Source organism: Balaenoptera ricei, chromosome 4, assembly GCF_028023285.1.
Source record: "Balaenoptera ricei isolate mBalRic1 chromosome 4, mBalRic1.hap2, whole genome shotgun sequence".
Taxonomy (NCBI): Eukaryota; Metazoa; Chordata; class Mammalia; order Artiodactyla; family Balaenopteridae; genus Balaenoptera; species Balaenoptera ricei.
The window spans coordinates 86,574,736-86,591,485 of NC_082642.1; the positions used below are offsets into that span (position 1 = coordinate 86,574,736).

At 35.6% G+C, this 16,750-nt stretch overlaps 1 protein-coding gene across 4 annotated transcripts in view; it reads left to right on the top strand.

Moving 5' to 3' along the window:
- OPA1 (OPA1 mitochondrial dynamin like GTPase) overlaps positions 1–16,750 on the top strand; it is a 94,195-nt gene that overhangs the window by 52,883 nt on the left and 24,562 nt on the right. For all 4 annotated transcript variants that reach the window (XM_059920784.1, XM_059920786.1, XM_059920785.1 and 1 more), the window contains 6 exons: positions 67–232; positions 2,901–3,053; positions 4,432–4,540; positions 5,040–5,119; positions 8,221–8,361; positions 10,183–10,299. In XM_059920784.1, coding sequence (XP_059776767.1) covers positions 67–232; positions 2,901–3,053; positions 4,432–4,540; positions 5,040–5,119; positions 8,221–8,361; positions 10,183–10,299 — 766 coding nt within the window. The remainder of the gene's footprint in view (positions 1–66; positions 233–2,900; positions 3,054–4,431; positions 4,541–5,039; positions 5,120–8,220; positions 8,362–10,182; positions 10,300–16,750) is intronic.

The following is a 16,750-nucleotide window of genomic DNA, read 5'->3' on the forward strand; positions in this document are numbered from 1 at the left end:
GCTGTTTATAAAAACAGTATTATATTTGAATTTGGTGTTCTTGGAACTTTTTTTTTTTAATTTCAGGGAGGAAATCCTTCAGCAGTCTTTGTGGGAAAGAGTATCAACTCATGTGATTGAAAACATCTATCTTCCAGCTGCACAGACCATGAATTCTGGAACTTTTAATACGACAGTGGATATCAAGCTTAAACAGTGGACTGATAAGCAGCTTCCTAATAAAGCAGTCGAGGTTAGGATATAATTTAATTAAATGGGTAAGAAGCATTATCTGAAGGGATTAGGAGCTGTGAATTTTAGGTTTTATTCCTATCACAGCCACTATCTTTCTCTTTGGTCCTTATGCTCCTTTATTCTTTATTCCTAATCTCTGTATTGGGATTAACCTTAATGCTCCTACCAGTGACTACTGTCAAAAAAATTTACTAATTGGTATGGTGTTGGTCTGAGGGTATTGGTTTTCCTTCCAAAGGTAGCACTTAACAAAACCGGCAAAATTTGTTCGAATGTGAAATATTTTTAACTTCTGTGGTTAGAGATTCCATAAGGAAAATGTTTAATGGATGAAACATTTTATTTGTTGATTTTCTGCAGGGCTCAATTTTACTTAAATAATTATTTCCTTAGTTAGGACCCTGCCAGAAGGTTAGACTAGGAATTGTAAGAAAGTGCCTTAGAGAATGCATTTCTGATACCCATGTATCTTGGCTCTACCACTTTGTAGCTATGCGATCCTTGGGCTGTTTGCTTAATAACCTTCCTGTTTTCTCATCTATAAAATAAGGATGAAAGTGTTGCCTACGTCACAAATTGTTGTACGGAGTCAAGGAGTTAACATATGTAGAATACTTAGACAAAATCTGGTCCATAGTAACCATTTGGTAAATGCCAGCTGCTATTATGATGATTATGATCATCATCCTAGATGATCTTGCCAGGCACATTACTCTGAAGAATGATTGTTGTAGATAAGAGCCAGTGTGTCCTTTGCTTCAGTGTGAAGTTGCTCACAAAATTAGAATCCGTGTTAAAAATTTTGTGTTTTAAAACCAACCTTAGAAACAAAATGTCAGTGTCTAATTATTCAGGTGTATTTTACCCCTTTCCTATCTTTCCAGTCCTTGCTTCTTTTTTTTTTTTTTTTTTTAAGACACCAATTGTACTTGAACATTTGTTACCTTTTTTTTTGGCTGTGTTGGGTCTTCATTTCTGTGCGAGGGCTTTCTCTAGTTGTGGCAAGCGGAGGCCACTCTTCATTGCGGTGCGCGGGCCTCTCACTATTGTGGCCTCTCTTGTGGAGCACAGGCTCCAGACATGCAGGCTCAGTAGCTGTGGCTCATGGGCCTAGTTGCTCCGCGGCCTGTGGGATCTTCCCAGACCAGGGCTCGAGCTCGTGTCCCCTGCATTAGCAGGCAGACTCTCAACCACTGCGCCACCAAGGAAGCCCCCAGTCCTTGCTTCTTTATCTCTGTTCTCAATTTCCTCAAGTCTCTTTTTCTAAGAACTCTTACAGCCACTCTATCTAAGCTCCATGTTGCTGACCCCTGGTCTCGACACATTTCCCCCTAAAGTAATTAGAGAGCTGCTGCCACTTCTTCTCCTCACTACTGGCTCTAACATTTTTCTGGACCCTGTCCCATGAAAGCACATTTTCATATCCTAAGGTTCAAGCAGCAGAAGTGATCGTAAAAATGGCAAGTGATTCTGTCTTTTGCTGCTTTCTCCCTTCACACATAGGTGTGGTAGAAAGACGTGAACCTGCTGAAGGTCAGGAAACAGATTTTAATACCTCACTCTATATTCTTGGACAGTCACCTTTCTTCTTTTTTTAAAAAAAAATTTATTTATTTATTTATGACTGTGTTAGGTCTTCGTTTCCGTGCGAGGGCTTTCTCCAGTTGCGGCAAGTGGGGGCCGCTGTTCATCACGGTGCGCGGGCCTCTCACTATCGCGGCCTCTCTTGTTGCGGAGCACAGGCTCCAGACGTGCAGGCTCAGTAATTGTGGCTCACGGGCCCAGTTGCTCCACAGCATGTGGGATCTTCCCAGACCAGGGCTCGAACCCGTGTCCCCTGCATTGGCAGGCAGATTCTCAACCACTGCGCCACCAGGGAAGCCCCAACAGTCACCTTTCTTTATGCCATAATTTCTTAATGTTTAAAACGAAGAGGGCTAGATATAAAATACAATATTAACTAGCCCACTTAGTCGTAAGTAGGTTTAGTTCTTAATTGCTTTTGACACTGTGCTGTCCTTTCACTGTTCAGATAATTGGGAATTAGCAATAGTACAAGGCTGAATAATATCTGTGTTCGAAAGTATTGACACATTGCCTCATGTATTTGCATAAGGGCAAAGATGTGAAAAAACTAAATCATTAAGAAATTTTAAACTTTTTACAGTATGGAAGAGGCAGGCAAACTCAGATGTTGTAGAGAGTGAAGTAAATAAGTAACTGAACCGAGTCTGGTGGCTGATGTGGCCTGTGTGCCTTCTCTGAAGGGACAGGCAGCTCCTGTTCAGCTCCAGCGGGCGAAGGTGTGCAAGAACGTGGGCCCATTGTTGCCAGGTGGTTCAAGTGAGGCTGGAAGCGTGGATTTTATAGGAAGTCTCTTAAGTTTTTAAATGTTGGTTACTAATTTTTTAAAATTTGAGATGCTGTGTACGTGTAGCGAAACATGTCAGGAGGCCAAGTCTATTCCACCAGCTACCAGTATGAGCTCTTGAGGGCAGAGTTTATATTTGCTATACCTTTTTTAAAAAATGTGATTTCATATGTATTTTCTGATAAACTGATTTATCACATCTACTTGGCTTAAATTCATGTGTTTATTTTTCTTGTTACACGTTAAATGAAAGTATGCAATATAGATGCAGCTTTTTTCTTTTAAATCATTCTAGGTTGCTTGGGAGACCCTACAAGAAGAATTTTCCCGCTTCATGACAGAACCGAAAGGAAAAGAGCATGATGACATATTTGATAAACTTAAAGAGGCTGTTAAGGAAGAAACTATTAAACGCCACAAGTGGAATGATTTTGCAGAGGACAGCTTGGTATGTCGTTTGTATATTAGGGTGCCAGCCTCATATTTTTATATAATTTCTCAAATTGATATTCTTTTATAGAATATTTTTATATGACTATTTAAATTAGGTTCTGAATTGAAAATAATGACGGAAAGAAATAGATTTACGAAATATAATCGGCCTTTTGACGTTTTTCTGCCCTTCTAAAATCGCCCTCTGCTATTTCTTTCTTGGCTGTCATTTCAGAAGAAAATCAAACCTTGCAGTAAACAGGTTTCTATCAACTTCCACAGAATTTACATGGGCCTGAACTACGGATAGCTGCTTCTCATTTTACCCTCAGTGGTAAAAGGGATTAGATGCATTGGTTTTCAGTGGAGTTGAGTCAAAATGTTAGATTCCTAAAATCATAATGCTAACTACCATGTGTTGGATGCTTAGGAGGTACCAGAAACTCTATGTATTTTGTAAGCATGATTTTAGTTTGTTCTTAAGCAGTTCTATTGTTGTCACTGGCAAAGCTGGGATACGAGCCCCATTGTGTCTTAATTGTAAAGCCTGGCTCCTGACCTTCATCACCTGATAAATCTTTTGTTCCGTAGAATGTTCTCATCACCTAATCAAACCTTTTTTAACCACCCACTCTGTTCAGACAGTTATGGGAGGAACTGTTGAAAGATAAGATTGAGCAGTTTTCTAAAAATGCATATTTCACTGTGGGCTGATCGTAATTATAGGGTTTTTTTTTTTAAGAAATGTTTGTCTTCATATTTGAAAACCATATTCATTCTTGTTAAATGCCTTAATAAGATTGGCTTACTGAGAGAGAGTGGTGCCGTTTTCATTCATTCATTAATTCAAAAGCTATAAGACTTGGAAACCAATTTTCTTAAAATAAATAACTAACATTTACTTATGATTGTCTAGACCTCTTAAGCTTCCTTCCATTACATTTTCCATTGGTGTTAACAGTGAGATAATGGTTATTGCTTTTTTTTTTCTCCTCTCCTTTTTGAAAATGCTAACACATAGGTCATATGGCATAAAGAAGCAGTAGAGATGATCTGAATCATTAGCTCCTGAATACCAGGGTTCTAGGGTGTAATTTTATGTAGTTAAATATGTAATTCTCTACCCACCCCCCAACCCCCAACTATCTTCTCGATGGTGAACTCATTTAATTTGGGCTAGGAGAAAATCTCCACTGTTTTATTTTTTAGACAGAAAGCTGACAAATAAGCAGGCAGGTAATAGGACCCTCTGCATTTATGTGGGAGGGACATACTTTTATGTTGTAGATACATCTGCTAGTTTGGATATTTGCTGAGCTGTCAGTTAGAATTAAAATTACTAAAATGACAAGATATACATCAAAATAGCTTTTTTTCTTTCCTTGTTATTTCAGAGGGTTATTCAGCACAATGCTTTAGAAGATCGGTCCATATCTGATAAACAGCAGTGGGATGCAGCTATTTATTTTATGGAAGAGGCTCTTCAGGCTCGTCTCAAGGACAGTAAGTAGGGACATGGGTTTTTGAGTTTTGAGTATTCTCAGTGGATAAAGAGTCATCTAACTTTAGTGAACATTGGTTTAAAAAAAAACAAACTAACATCTCAAGTTCTTTGTCAGTACTGTTCTAGTTGAATATTATTTGTGCAATTCTTTGGTCAACTGCTTGTAACTATTAAAAATGTTAAATTGGACACATGATATTTTTATGTACTTATATTCTAAAAAGCTGTAATTCAGACTGTTTTAGTGTTTGCTACTATACTTATGGGAACTTTATAAGCAATTATACTTTTCATAGATTCTAAACATATGTAATTAAATTCTTTCTTATATATGTACCCTATCAATTATATAGTTTTATTCTTTATTTCAACTGACTTCATATTGACACAGTGTTTTGAAGTGGTTAAGAAAGCAAGATAGTATTAGTTATAATTTATGTACCTGGTAAGTGATAAAATTCCTGATAAATTAAAAAAAATTTTTTTTAATTTTTCTAGCTGAAAATGCAATTGAAAATATGGTAGGTCCAGATTGGAAAAAGAGGTGGTTATACTGGAAGAATCGAACCCAAGAACAGGTAAAAACAAACAAATCTTTGGCATTTTAATTCAGGCATTAAAATATAACCTCTGAATGCCTCTAAGCCAAGCTTAATAATTTCAAATATTTTATATTGGCCTTTCTAAAAGACAATAAATCTTTAGAAAAAACAGTAAACTACAAAAGAAAGTTTAAAAAAAAAATGAGGTAGCTTTTTTTATTAAAAAGAGTGGTTGATTACTTTGTTCAAGTGCCTATTTGAGGTAAAATGAAGATTAAATTTATAAACAAGAAAAAATGACAAGGACTTCAGAGGATGTAGAATGAATGTGATTAGAATAAAAGGTATAATGACTTTTTAAAAAACCTTATTCTATTAATATTATCACTGGATTTTTCTGTTGTCTATTTAAATTATTTTATTCTTTTGCATTTTTTGCTCCTGTGTTCACAAAATAAGCATAAAAATTCAGACAGGAAGTAGAATTATAGAATTCATATTATAAACATTTAATGATCATTTTAAAAGAACAAAATGGTAAAGGCAAGTATAAATAACTTTAGAAATGAATAAATAGAGGGAAAATGTGTAATCATTAAAATCCTCCCCCCCTTTCCCCCACCCATTTTTATTCTTTCCTTGCTGTTATGGCTTCTTTTCCTATTAGCATTGAGTCTTACACCACCATCTCCTTCTTATGTTAATTCCTTAAATAAAAGATTGTAAATAGAATATAGAATCAAAATACATAGATGAAGGAAGTAATGAATAAGAAAAAGAGGTGGCATCCAATTTACTTTCCTTTCTTCCTTCCTTGAATCCATGTAATTAGAGAAATGAGACCATCAGATGTGTGTATATTGAGAGAGCAGATAAAGAGAATGAAAAATTACCAAATGACATATCATTCCTATTTTCTTCTTTTTTTATTTTTTTGTTTTTATTTTAAATACAGAGTTAATTATATAATCAACACCCTATTTTTTTCTGGTTTTATGCATTTCTTGTTTCATAAGATATCTATCAGATATAAGTCCCAGTTTGTCTTAAAATAGTGAGGGGACAGTCTTCCTCTTCTCTTTTTTTTCTGATATGATTTTTGTGGGAAAATGAGTCACTCAGAGACTGAAAAGAAGCTGAAGAAATGGACAGAGTTAGTGGTTGGGTCATGCATGTATTCAGAGTGCATCAGTTATCTCTGCTGTACAGATGGGCTGTGAGGAGGCGGTCTTTCAGAAAAGAATTCCTAGGGGATTCATCAGAGGTTTCTGACTTTGAGACAGGTAGAGGCATTGATTAGAAAGAACTGGTGTAAGGCAGATAAACTCCAAAGAAAAACAGTGTCTGACCTTTAAGGCTTAGTGAAATTAGGCCTAATTAGGTCTAGAACAATCAATGATGGCAGAACTTGCCTCAGCAACTAGTAGTAAATATGCTTTGGCTAAACATTCTCAGAGAGGAATGATTCCTGGTTGTAAGTTACTTTCTCAGGAACTTGAACCCATAGGGAATCCCTTCAAGAGAAGCAGAGGAATTAGTTTTACTGCCAATGCAAGGATCTGTAGCCTAGAAGAGGAATTTGGAAACCCTTCAGAGAAGAGCTTCTCCTAGGGTTTCAGGGCAGCATGTGTAAGACTCAGTCAGACTGTAGAACAAACAGAGGCCATAGTTTGGAGTGTAGAGGGGAGGGACAGGAGAACCGCTGGGGAGGTGTTTGTATACGCAGGTTTTGTTTTCTCTGTCAAAGCAAAGCGTCATGTCAGACTCACCAACTCAAGCTCTCCTCTAACCTCTCTAACCCTCCCACTCCCAGTTGAAAACCACTGGTCTAGACTTCATACCTGGAGTTTTCAGTGAGAAACAGATTCTAGAAGTTGAGAATATCCCTGGGTCCCACACTGCAAGTTTAGATAGCTGTGTAACAGTTCCTTTTCTTTTTGAGTTGGCAGGATTTAGCAGGAAAAGAAACTTAAGATTGTCCTTTGCTAAAGATGAGAAATCCATGTTCTGAAAACTATGTTTTGCTTTTATATTGTTACTTTTTCCTAATCTTCTGGGGAAAAACCATTCCTTTGAAACATTTTCACTTTGAGCTAAACTAACGGAAATCTCGGTCAGGATAGATGGGAGAGTGGTGTTCTCCTGAACAGCCAGCGTGGTGGGAACAGGTGGCAGTGAAACAGGACAGGAAGAGTGGGAGAATATAGTCGGAGTTTTCCTTCCTGTCTCAGACCAAATAGCAGAAGTTTAAGGAAACAGTGAAATTTCTCTTTATTAAATTTCTTCTAATGTTTTCAGAGAATATTATTTAGTAGTTCCATTTACGAGCCATTTATTTGTGTTTCAGTGTTATTTTTATATAAATACTCAGATTCCATAGTTTGGTACAGTTTGGGGCAAAGTGCTATGGTAGTAACTTGTTTAGAGTAATTAGTGAAATTGAAGCTAGTTTCCTGTACCATGCAGTTTTGAAAGAATGATGGAAAAAATGAAAAGATAAAGTTAATTTGACACCGTACTGAGTCTTGCTGTCAGACTTACCACTAGTGTGTATGCTTTCCTCATTTGGTGAAGAGATTGTAAACAATTATAGAGAAGAGACTGGAAGTGAATTTAAGAATGTTGGGCACCTCACAGAAGCAATCTAAGAATGATTTTAATGAAAAGACTTTTTAAAAAAATCAGACTATGAATTTTGTGTTTATCAGAAAAGGGGCATGTCAACAGGCACAGGGCCTTACAGTCATCCAGTTCTTAGATATGAGGCATTTATAGAACATTATCTCTTCCCATGTATATAGGGCACTTTCTCCTAGATTGAAATCATACCCTAAGGTCAAGAAAGGAAGTACATAGTAAGGTGCCTGATCCTATAACTTGGACAGTAAAACATCTCAGCCAAAGTATCGATAAAGTATAGCAAATAGGGCTAATCCCCTTCCCCCCTTGCCCCCTCATACGTCCAGGTTGTTTTGCATTCATAAGCAGGGGTACTCTGGTTTTCCTTGTTTGTTGTGGTTGAGCTTGTGTCACCAATCGTGCAAAAGTAATATATTTATTAAAATTGGGACTCTGTTTTTATAATTATGCCAAATCATGAACCATCTAAACACAGTCCTCTTTTAAACATTTCAAAGTGTGTTCACAATGAAACCAAGAATGAACTGGAGAAGATGTTGAAATGTAATGAGGAGCACCCAGCTTATCTTGCAAGTGATGAGATAACTACAGTCCGAAAGAACCTTGAATCCCGAGGAGTAGAAGTAGACCCAAGCTTGGTAATAAACTGCTGAAAAGCATGAATTTGCTTCCTTAGTCTTTGTTTCTTGTAGTAAAATGTTACTACTTCTAATGTATTACTTAGATATTTAAGTGCTTAATTGCACTTTGATCGTGTGTACTTTTGCTGACAAAAAGAACTTGGTCATTTTGAGTGTGGAAACAGTTGAAATTTTATTCTCAGTATTGCTTTAAGTATAATGCTTTAATTTGTAAATGGGGAACTTGAGACTTAGAAAAGGGAAGTTGTCTGGGCAAATTCAGCAGTAAGTTCTGGCAAAAGGGGAGGGACCCCACCCAGATCCCTGCACTATGTTACACTGTTTCAGATTACAGAATGAAATTTTTGCTTAAATGTGGCTCACTTATATGTATGTTTTTTCAGTCAAATGTATCTTAATCAGGTATGAGTAAATTGGATAACGCCTTTGGGGTCTGTCTCATTTTCTTTCTTCATAATAAATATGAAGATATATAATTATAGTTTAGACTACTTTTGCTTACCTTCATGATGCTTATTTGGAGAAAATTTTTAAAAAACAATTGTGTTTCTGGGCCTGTGTTCCCTAGTTAGTTAGGGTGTAAGGGATCAAAACTTCATGTTAACATTAGCTTAAATTAGCTTAAGTGAACCCCATTTAGAAAAGTAATTCTAGTGAGGAAAACAGTCATTTAAGAAGTTTCAGGGCCATGCATAGATTCTTTTAAAGATTTATTTGCTATTTATATTTCTGCACTTGAGAAATGAGTATTCTTAATTTAAAATCCACCAGAGGTCAGAACAAGAAAAGAAAACTGATGAGAAGAAACAGTTAAAGCTGCTATACATCTCATTGTTTATAAATTGAAAATAAAATTAAAACTAATGATTACATGAAATTATTAGTTGAATATAGATTTCATTTATCCACATTGGTCCTAGCTCTTACTAACAGTAAGTTCTGTTCGGTTGGATACTTTTGAACTTTATAAGTGGTTAATACAATAGGAGGGACTTTATCTATATCTTAGGATATGGATTGGCTGTATATCTTAATTACTTTCTGTGAGTGAGAAAATATCAGGTTTTTTCCAAGAGAAACTGTGTTCACTGCATTTTATGAAGCTATAAAATAAGTAGCAAAGTACTGTGATAAGAAAAGTGGATGGATTAGATGTCAGGAGATGTGAATTCCAGTACACTTCCATTCCATTAGCTAGTAATATTGCCTTTAGTTATTGGTATAATCTCAGCCCCCTTTTCTCATCTCTCAAATGGTGTTGATGATGCTTGTTCTACTTTCTCAACATTATTTTTGTCGTGCTCGAAAAAAGACAATGGTGTGGAAGACCTCTGAACACCCTAACAGACTATATAATAAAGTGGTGGGGGTCATATTGCTGAGGGAACAATGAAATTTCATAATGAGAAAGGAAATGTTGTTGGGTTGATGGACATGGTCTGAGACCAGCTTCCTAGTCTGACTCTGACCTCAGACAAGGCTCACAACCTCTTTTTGCCTTGGACACCTTACCTCTAACTAGAGGAAGATAATCTCCACCCTCTCTACTCTACAAGATGATTAATAATAATGCTTGTTAGAAACACTGCAAATGTTGAAGTATATAGACTGGTAAGGAGTCAGAGTACTAGTGATCTAATCTTTATCTTGAAAAAAAAATTTTTAATGGATATAAAAGTTTGATAGAATAACAACATTGCCATTGGTTTTAATTAACTTTTTTATAAGTAAACTTTGTATATGACTTTTCAGAATGTGCTTGATCAACCTGGAGAGCATACAGTAACTCTTTGGTCTGTTTTCTTTTTATTATTTTAGATCAAGGATACTTGGCACCAAGTTTATAGAAGACATTTCTTAAAAACAGCTCTAAACCATTGTAACCTTTGTCGAAGAGGCTTCTATTACTACCAGAGGCATTTTGTAGATTCTGAGGTAAGGTTTCCAAAAACAAAGAGAAATGTATTTTAGTGATAGTTGTTTAATTGCTTAAAAGTAAGCTTGAGGTTTAGCATTAACTTTAAGTCTTCTGATCTTCTGAAAAAAAGTATGTGTAATTTACAGAGTGATCTAACTCTTATTTTTTCAAAGATATTTACCACTTTTGTAGTAATTACATTTTACATACATATCATCCCAGTGCATATTAGATCGTGTGCATATAATAGGCACTACACTACTTTTTAAAGATTTTTTTAAGAATTAAATTTATGTTAGAAAATAATACTTTCCCATTATAGAAAGTAAATGGAATAAATAAATGTTAAAAAAAAAACATGCAAAAGGAAACAGTATTTTATAATCCCCTGACCTAGAAGTACTTTTAGTTAACATTTTTATGTATATCCATTCACCTCTTTCTATACATGTCGTATGTATATGTGTGTAGATATATAACATAACCATTTATTTGCATAATGGAAATAATAATGCACTACATTTTTTATCATGCTTTTCCCCCCCATATTATAATTCTTTCTTTATATAATGAAAATCTTTTTTTTGTTTTTGAATTTTATCCTATTTATTTTTTTTATACAGCACGTTCTTATTAGTTATCTATTTTATACATAATAGTGTATATATGTCAATCCCAATCTCCCAATTCATCCCACCACCACCACCCCTCTCCCTGCTTTCCCCCCTTGGTGTCCATATGTTTGTTCACTACATCTGTGTCTCTATTTCTTCCTTGCAAACCAGTTCATCTGTACCATTTTTCTAGATTCCACATATCTGCATTAATATACAACATTTGTTTTTCTCTTTCTGACTTACTTCACTCTGTTTGACAGTCTCTAGGTCTATCCATGTCTCTACAAATGACCCAGTTTCGTTCCTTTTTATGGCTGAGTAATATTCCATTGTATATATGTCCCACATCTTCTTTATCCATTCGTCTTTCGATGGGCATTTAGATTGCTTCCATAGCTGGCTATTGTAAATAGTGCTGCAGTGAACATTGGGGTGCATGTGTCTTTTTGAATTATGGTTTTCTCTGTGTATATGCCCAGTAGTGGGATTGCTGGGTCATATGGTAATTCTGTTTTTAGTTTTTTAAGGAACCTCCATACTATTCTTCATAGTGACTGTATCAATTTACATTCCCACCAACAGTGCAAGAGGGTTCCCTTTTCTCCACACCCTCTCCAGCATTTGTTGTTTGTAGATTTTCTGATGATGCCCATTCTAACCGGTGTGAGGTGATACCTCATTGTAGTTTTGATTTCCATTTCTCTAATAATTAGTGATCTTGAGCAGCTTTTCATGTGCCTCTTGGCCATCTGTATGTCTTCTTTGGAGAAATGTCTATTTAGGTCTTCTGCCCATTTTTGGATTGGGTTGTTTGTTTTTTTACTATTGAGCTGCATGAGCTGTTAATATATTTTGGAGATTAATGCTTTGTCCATTGATTCATTTGCAAATGTTTTCTCCCATTCTGAGGGTTGTCTTTTTGTCTTGTTTATAGTTTCCTTGCTGTGCAAAAGCTTTTAAGTTTCATTAGGTCCCATTTCTTTATTTTTGTTTTTATTTCCACTACTCTAGGTGGTGGGTCAAAAAAGATCTCGCTGTGATTTATGTCAAAGAGTGTTCTTCCTAGGTTTTCCTGTAAGAGTTTTATAGTGTCTGGTCTTACATTTAGGTCTTTAATCCATTTTGAGTTTATTTTTGTGTATGGTGTTAGGGAGTGTTCTAATTTCATTCTTTTACATGTAGCTGTCCAGTTTTCCCAGCACCACTTATTGAAGAGACTGTCTTTTCTCCATTGTATATCCTTGCCTCCTTTGTCATAGATTAGTTGACCATAGGTGCGTTGGTTTATCTCTGGGCTTTCTATCCTGTTCCATTGATCTATATTTCTGTTTTTGTGCCAGTACCATATTGTCTTGATTACTGTAACTTTGTAGTATAGTCCGAAGTCAGGGAGTCTGATTCCTCCAGCTCCGTTTTTTCCCTCAGGATTGCTTTCGCTATTCGGGGTCTTTTGTGTCTCCATACAAATTTTAATATTTTTTTTTGTTCTAGTTCTGTAAAAAATGCCATTTGTAATTTCATAGGGATTGCATTGAATCTGTAGATTGCTTTAGGTAGTACAGTCATTTTCACAATATTGATTCTTCCAATCCAAGAACATGGTATATGTCTCCATCTGTTTGTGTCATCTTTAATTTCTTTCATCAGTGTCTTATAGTTTTCTGAGTACAGGTCTTTTACCTCCTTAGGTAGGTTTATTCCCAGGTATTTTATTCTTTTTGTTTCAGTGGTGAATGGGATTGTTTCCTTAATTTCTCTTTCTGATCTTTCGTTGTTAGTGTATAGGAATGCAAGAGATTTCTGTGCATTAATTTTGTAGCCTGCAACTTTACCAAATTCATTGATTAGCTCTAGTAGTTTTCTGGTGGCATCTTTAGGATTCTCTATGTATAGTATCATGTCATCTGCAAACAGGGACAGTTTTACTTCTTCTTTTCCAATTTGTATTCCTTTTATTTCTTTTTCTTCTCTGATTGCTGTGGCTAGGACTTCCAAAACTATGTGGAATAATAATGGCGAGAATGGACATCCTTGTCTTGTTCCTGATCTTAGAGGAAATGCTTTCAGTTTTTCACCACTGAGAATGATGTTTGCTGTGGGTTTGTCATACATGGCCTCTATAATGTTGAGATAGGTTCCCTCTATGCCCACTTTCTGGAGAGTTTTCATCATGAATGGGTGTTGAATTTTGTCAAAAGCTTTTTCTGCATCTAGTGAGATGATCATATGGTTTTTATTCTTCAGTTTGTTAATATGGTGTATCACATTGATTGATTTGCGTATTTTGAAGAATCCTTGCATCCCTGGGATAAATCACACTTCATCATGGTGTATGATCCTTTCAGTGTGTTGCTGGATTCTGTCTGCTAGGATTTTGTTGAGAATTTTTGCATCTAAATTCATCAGTGATATTGGTCTGTAATTTTCTTTTTTTGTAGTATCTTTGTCTGGTTTTGGTATCAGGGTAATGGTGGCCTTGTAGAATGAGTTTGGGAGTGTTCCTTCCTCTACAATTTTTTGGAAGAGTTTGAGCAGGATGGGTGTTAGCTCTTCTCTAAATGTTTGATAGAAATAGCCTGTGAAGCCATCTGGTCCTGGGCTTTTATTTGTTGGGAGATTTTTCATCACAGTTTCATTACTTGTAATTGGTCTGTTCATATTTTCTGTTTCTTCCTGGTTCAGTCTTGGAAGCTTATACCTTTCTGAGAATTTGTCCATTTCTTCCAGGTTGTCCATTTTATTGGCATACAGTTGCTTGTAGTAGTCTCTTAGGATGCTTTGTATTTCTGCGATGTCCGTTGTAACTTCTCCTTTTTCATTTCTAATTTTACTGATTTGAGTCCTCTCCCTCTTTTTCTTGATGCATCTGGCTAAAGGTTTATCAATTTTGTTTATCTTCTCAAAGAACCAGCTTTTAGTTTTATTGATCTTTGCTATTGTTTTCTTGTTTTTATTTCATTTATTTCTGCTCTGATCTTTATTATTTCTTTCCTTCTACTAACTTTGGGTTTTGTTTGTTCTTCTTTCTCTAGTTCCTTTAGGTGTAACTTTAGGTTGTTTGTTTGAGATTTTTCTTGTTTCGTGAGGTAGGTTTGTGTTGCTATAAACTTCCCTCTTAGAGCTGCTTTCGCTGCATCTCATAGGTTTTGGTTTGTCATATTTTCATTGTCATTTGTCTCTAGGTATTTTTTGATTTCCTCTTTGATTTCTTCAGTGATCTCTTGATTATTTAGTAACATATTTTTTAGCCTCCATGTGTGTGTGTTTTTTACGTTTTTTTCCCTGTAATTGATTTCTAATCTCATAGTGTTGTGGTCAGAAAAAATGCTTGATATGATTTCAGTTTTTTTGAATTTACCAAGGCTTGATTTGAGACCCAAGATGTGATCTATCCTGGAGAATGTTCCATGTGCACTTGAGAAGAAAGTGTAATCTGCTGTTTTTGGATGGAATGTCCTATAAATATCAATTAAATCTATCTGGTCTATTGTGTCATTTAAAGCTTGTGTTTCCTTATTAATTTTCTGTTTGGATGATGTGTCCATTGGTGTAAGTGAGGTGTTAAAGTCCCCCACTATTGTGTTACTGTTGATTTTCTCTTTTATAACTGTTAGCATTTGCCTTATGTATTGAGGTGCTCCTATGTTGGTTGCATATATATTTATAATTGTTATATCTTCTTCTTGGATTGATCCCTTGATCATATGTAGTGTCCTTCCTTGTCTCTTGTAACATTCTTTATTTTAAAGTCTATTTTATCTGTTAAGAGTATTGCTACTCCAGCTTTCTTTTGATTTCCATTTACATGGAGTGTCTTTTTCCATCCCCTCACTTTCAGTCTGTATGTGTCCCTAGTCTGAAGTGGGTCTCTTGTAGACAGCATATATATGGGTCTTGTTTTTGTATCCATTCAGTGAGCCTGTGTCTTTTGGTTGGAGCATTTAATCCATTCACATTTAAGGTAATTATCAATCAATATGTATGTTCCTATTACCATTATGTTAATTGTTTTGGGTTTGTTTTTACAGGTCCTTCTCTTGTGTTTCCCACTTAGAGAAGTTCCTTTGGCATTTGTTGTAGAGCTGGTTTGGTGGTTCTGAATTCTCTTAGCTTTTGCTTGTCTAAAGCTTTTGATTTCTGTGTCAAATCTGAGTGAGATCCCTGCTGGGTAGAGTGATCTTGGTTGTAGGTTCTTCCCTTGCATCACTTTAAATATATCGTGCCACTCCCTTCTGGCCTACAGAGTTTCTGCTGAGAAACCAGCTGACAACCTTATGGGAATTCCCTTGTATGTTATTTGTTGCTTTTCCCTTGTTGCATTTAATATTTTTTCATTATCTTTAACTTTTATCAACTTGATTACTACGTGTCTTGCATGTTATCCTGCCTGGGACTCTGAGCTTCCTGAACTTAGGTGACTATTTCCTTTCCCATGTTAGGGAAGTTTTCAGCAATTATCTCTTCAAATATTTTCTCAGGCCCTTTCTTTCTCTCTTCTCCTTCTGGCACCCTATGATGCGAATGTTGATGTGTTTAATGTTGCCCCAGAGGTCTCTTAGGCCATCTTCATTTCTTTTCATTCTTTTTTCTTCCTTGTGTTCCACGGCAGTGAATTCCACTATTTTGTCTTCCAGGTCACTTATCCGTTTTTGTACCTCAGTTATTCTGCTATTGATTCCTTCTAGGGTATTATTCATTTCAGTTATTGTATTGTTCATCTCTGTTTGTTTGTTCTTTAATTCTTCTAGGTCCTTGTTAAACATTTCTTGCATCTTCTTGATCTTTGCCTCCATTCTTTTTCCGAGGTCCTGGATCATCTTCACTATCATTATTCTGAATTCTTTTTCTGGAAGGTTGCCTATCTCCACTTCATTTAATTGTTTTTTGCGGTTTTATTTTGTTCCTTCATCTGGTACGTAGTCCTCTGCCTTTTCATTTTGTCTGTCTTTCTGTGAATGTGGTTTACGTTCCACAGGGTGCAGGATTATAGTTCTTGTTCCTGGTGTCTGCCCTTTGGTGGATGAGGCTATCTAAGAGGCTTGTGCAAGCTTCCTCCCTGAAAATCTTGCTTTAAATAATTCTTTAAAAGAACTGTATAAAGTTCTTAGAATGAACAACCGCACTTTCATGTCACATTTTACAAAGTAACCCCTAGGTGGCGGTAAACTAATGTATTTTGAGCTTTTTCATACAAGCAGAAGTGCTTTTTAAAGTGTCCTTCTGAAAGAGCTCTGTTAATCAGCGATCTTATTTGAGACCCCTAAAATGTTTTTCTTTTGCATTTTCAGCAGCTTAAAAGAAATTTGTGTTTAAATGTGCCTATGTAAAAATTGGCAAGTTGTTTGCATAATTTTCATTGTTAGTAAGACCTCTCTATTGAATAAGCTTGCTTTCTTTTCTTTCTTTCTCTTTCTTTCTTTCTTGCTTTCTTGCTTTCTTTCTCCCTTTCTTGCTTTTGAAAAGGAATATGCTATTTTTTTTTTTGAAGTATAGTTGATTTACTATTTTATATTAGTTTCAGGTATACAATATAGTGATTCAATATTTTTATAGATTATACTCCATTTAAAATTATTATAAAATATTGGCTATATTTCCCTGTGCTGTACAATATATCCTTGTAGCTTATTTATTTTATACATAGTTGTTTGTACTACTTAATCTCCTACCCCTGTTTTACTCCTCACCCAGAGGATAAGCTTTTTTAAAATATCATTAATGTATTTTCATATGCAGCTGAATTTCAAAAATGGCTTGAGTGAACACTCAAAGAAAAGAGGTTAGCCTAAGGACATATTTAAGATAACATGATTGTTAGTTGAACTAAATGCTAAGTAAGGATATATTCTAT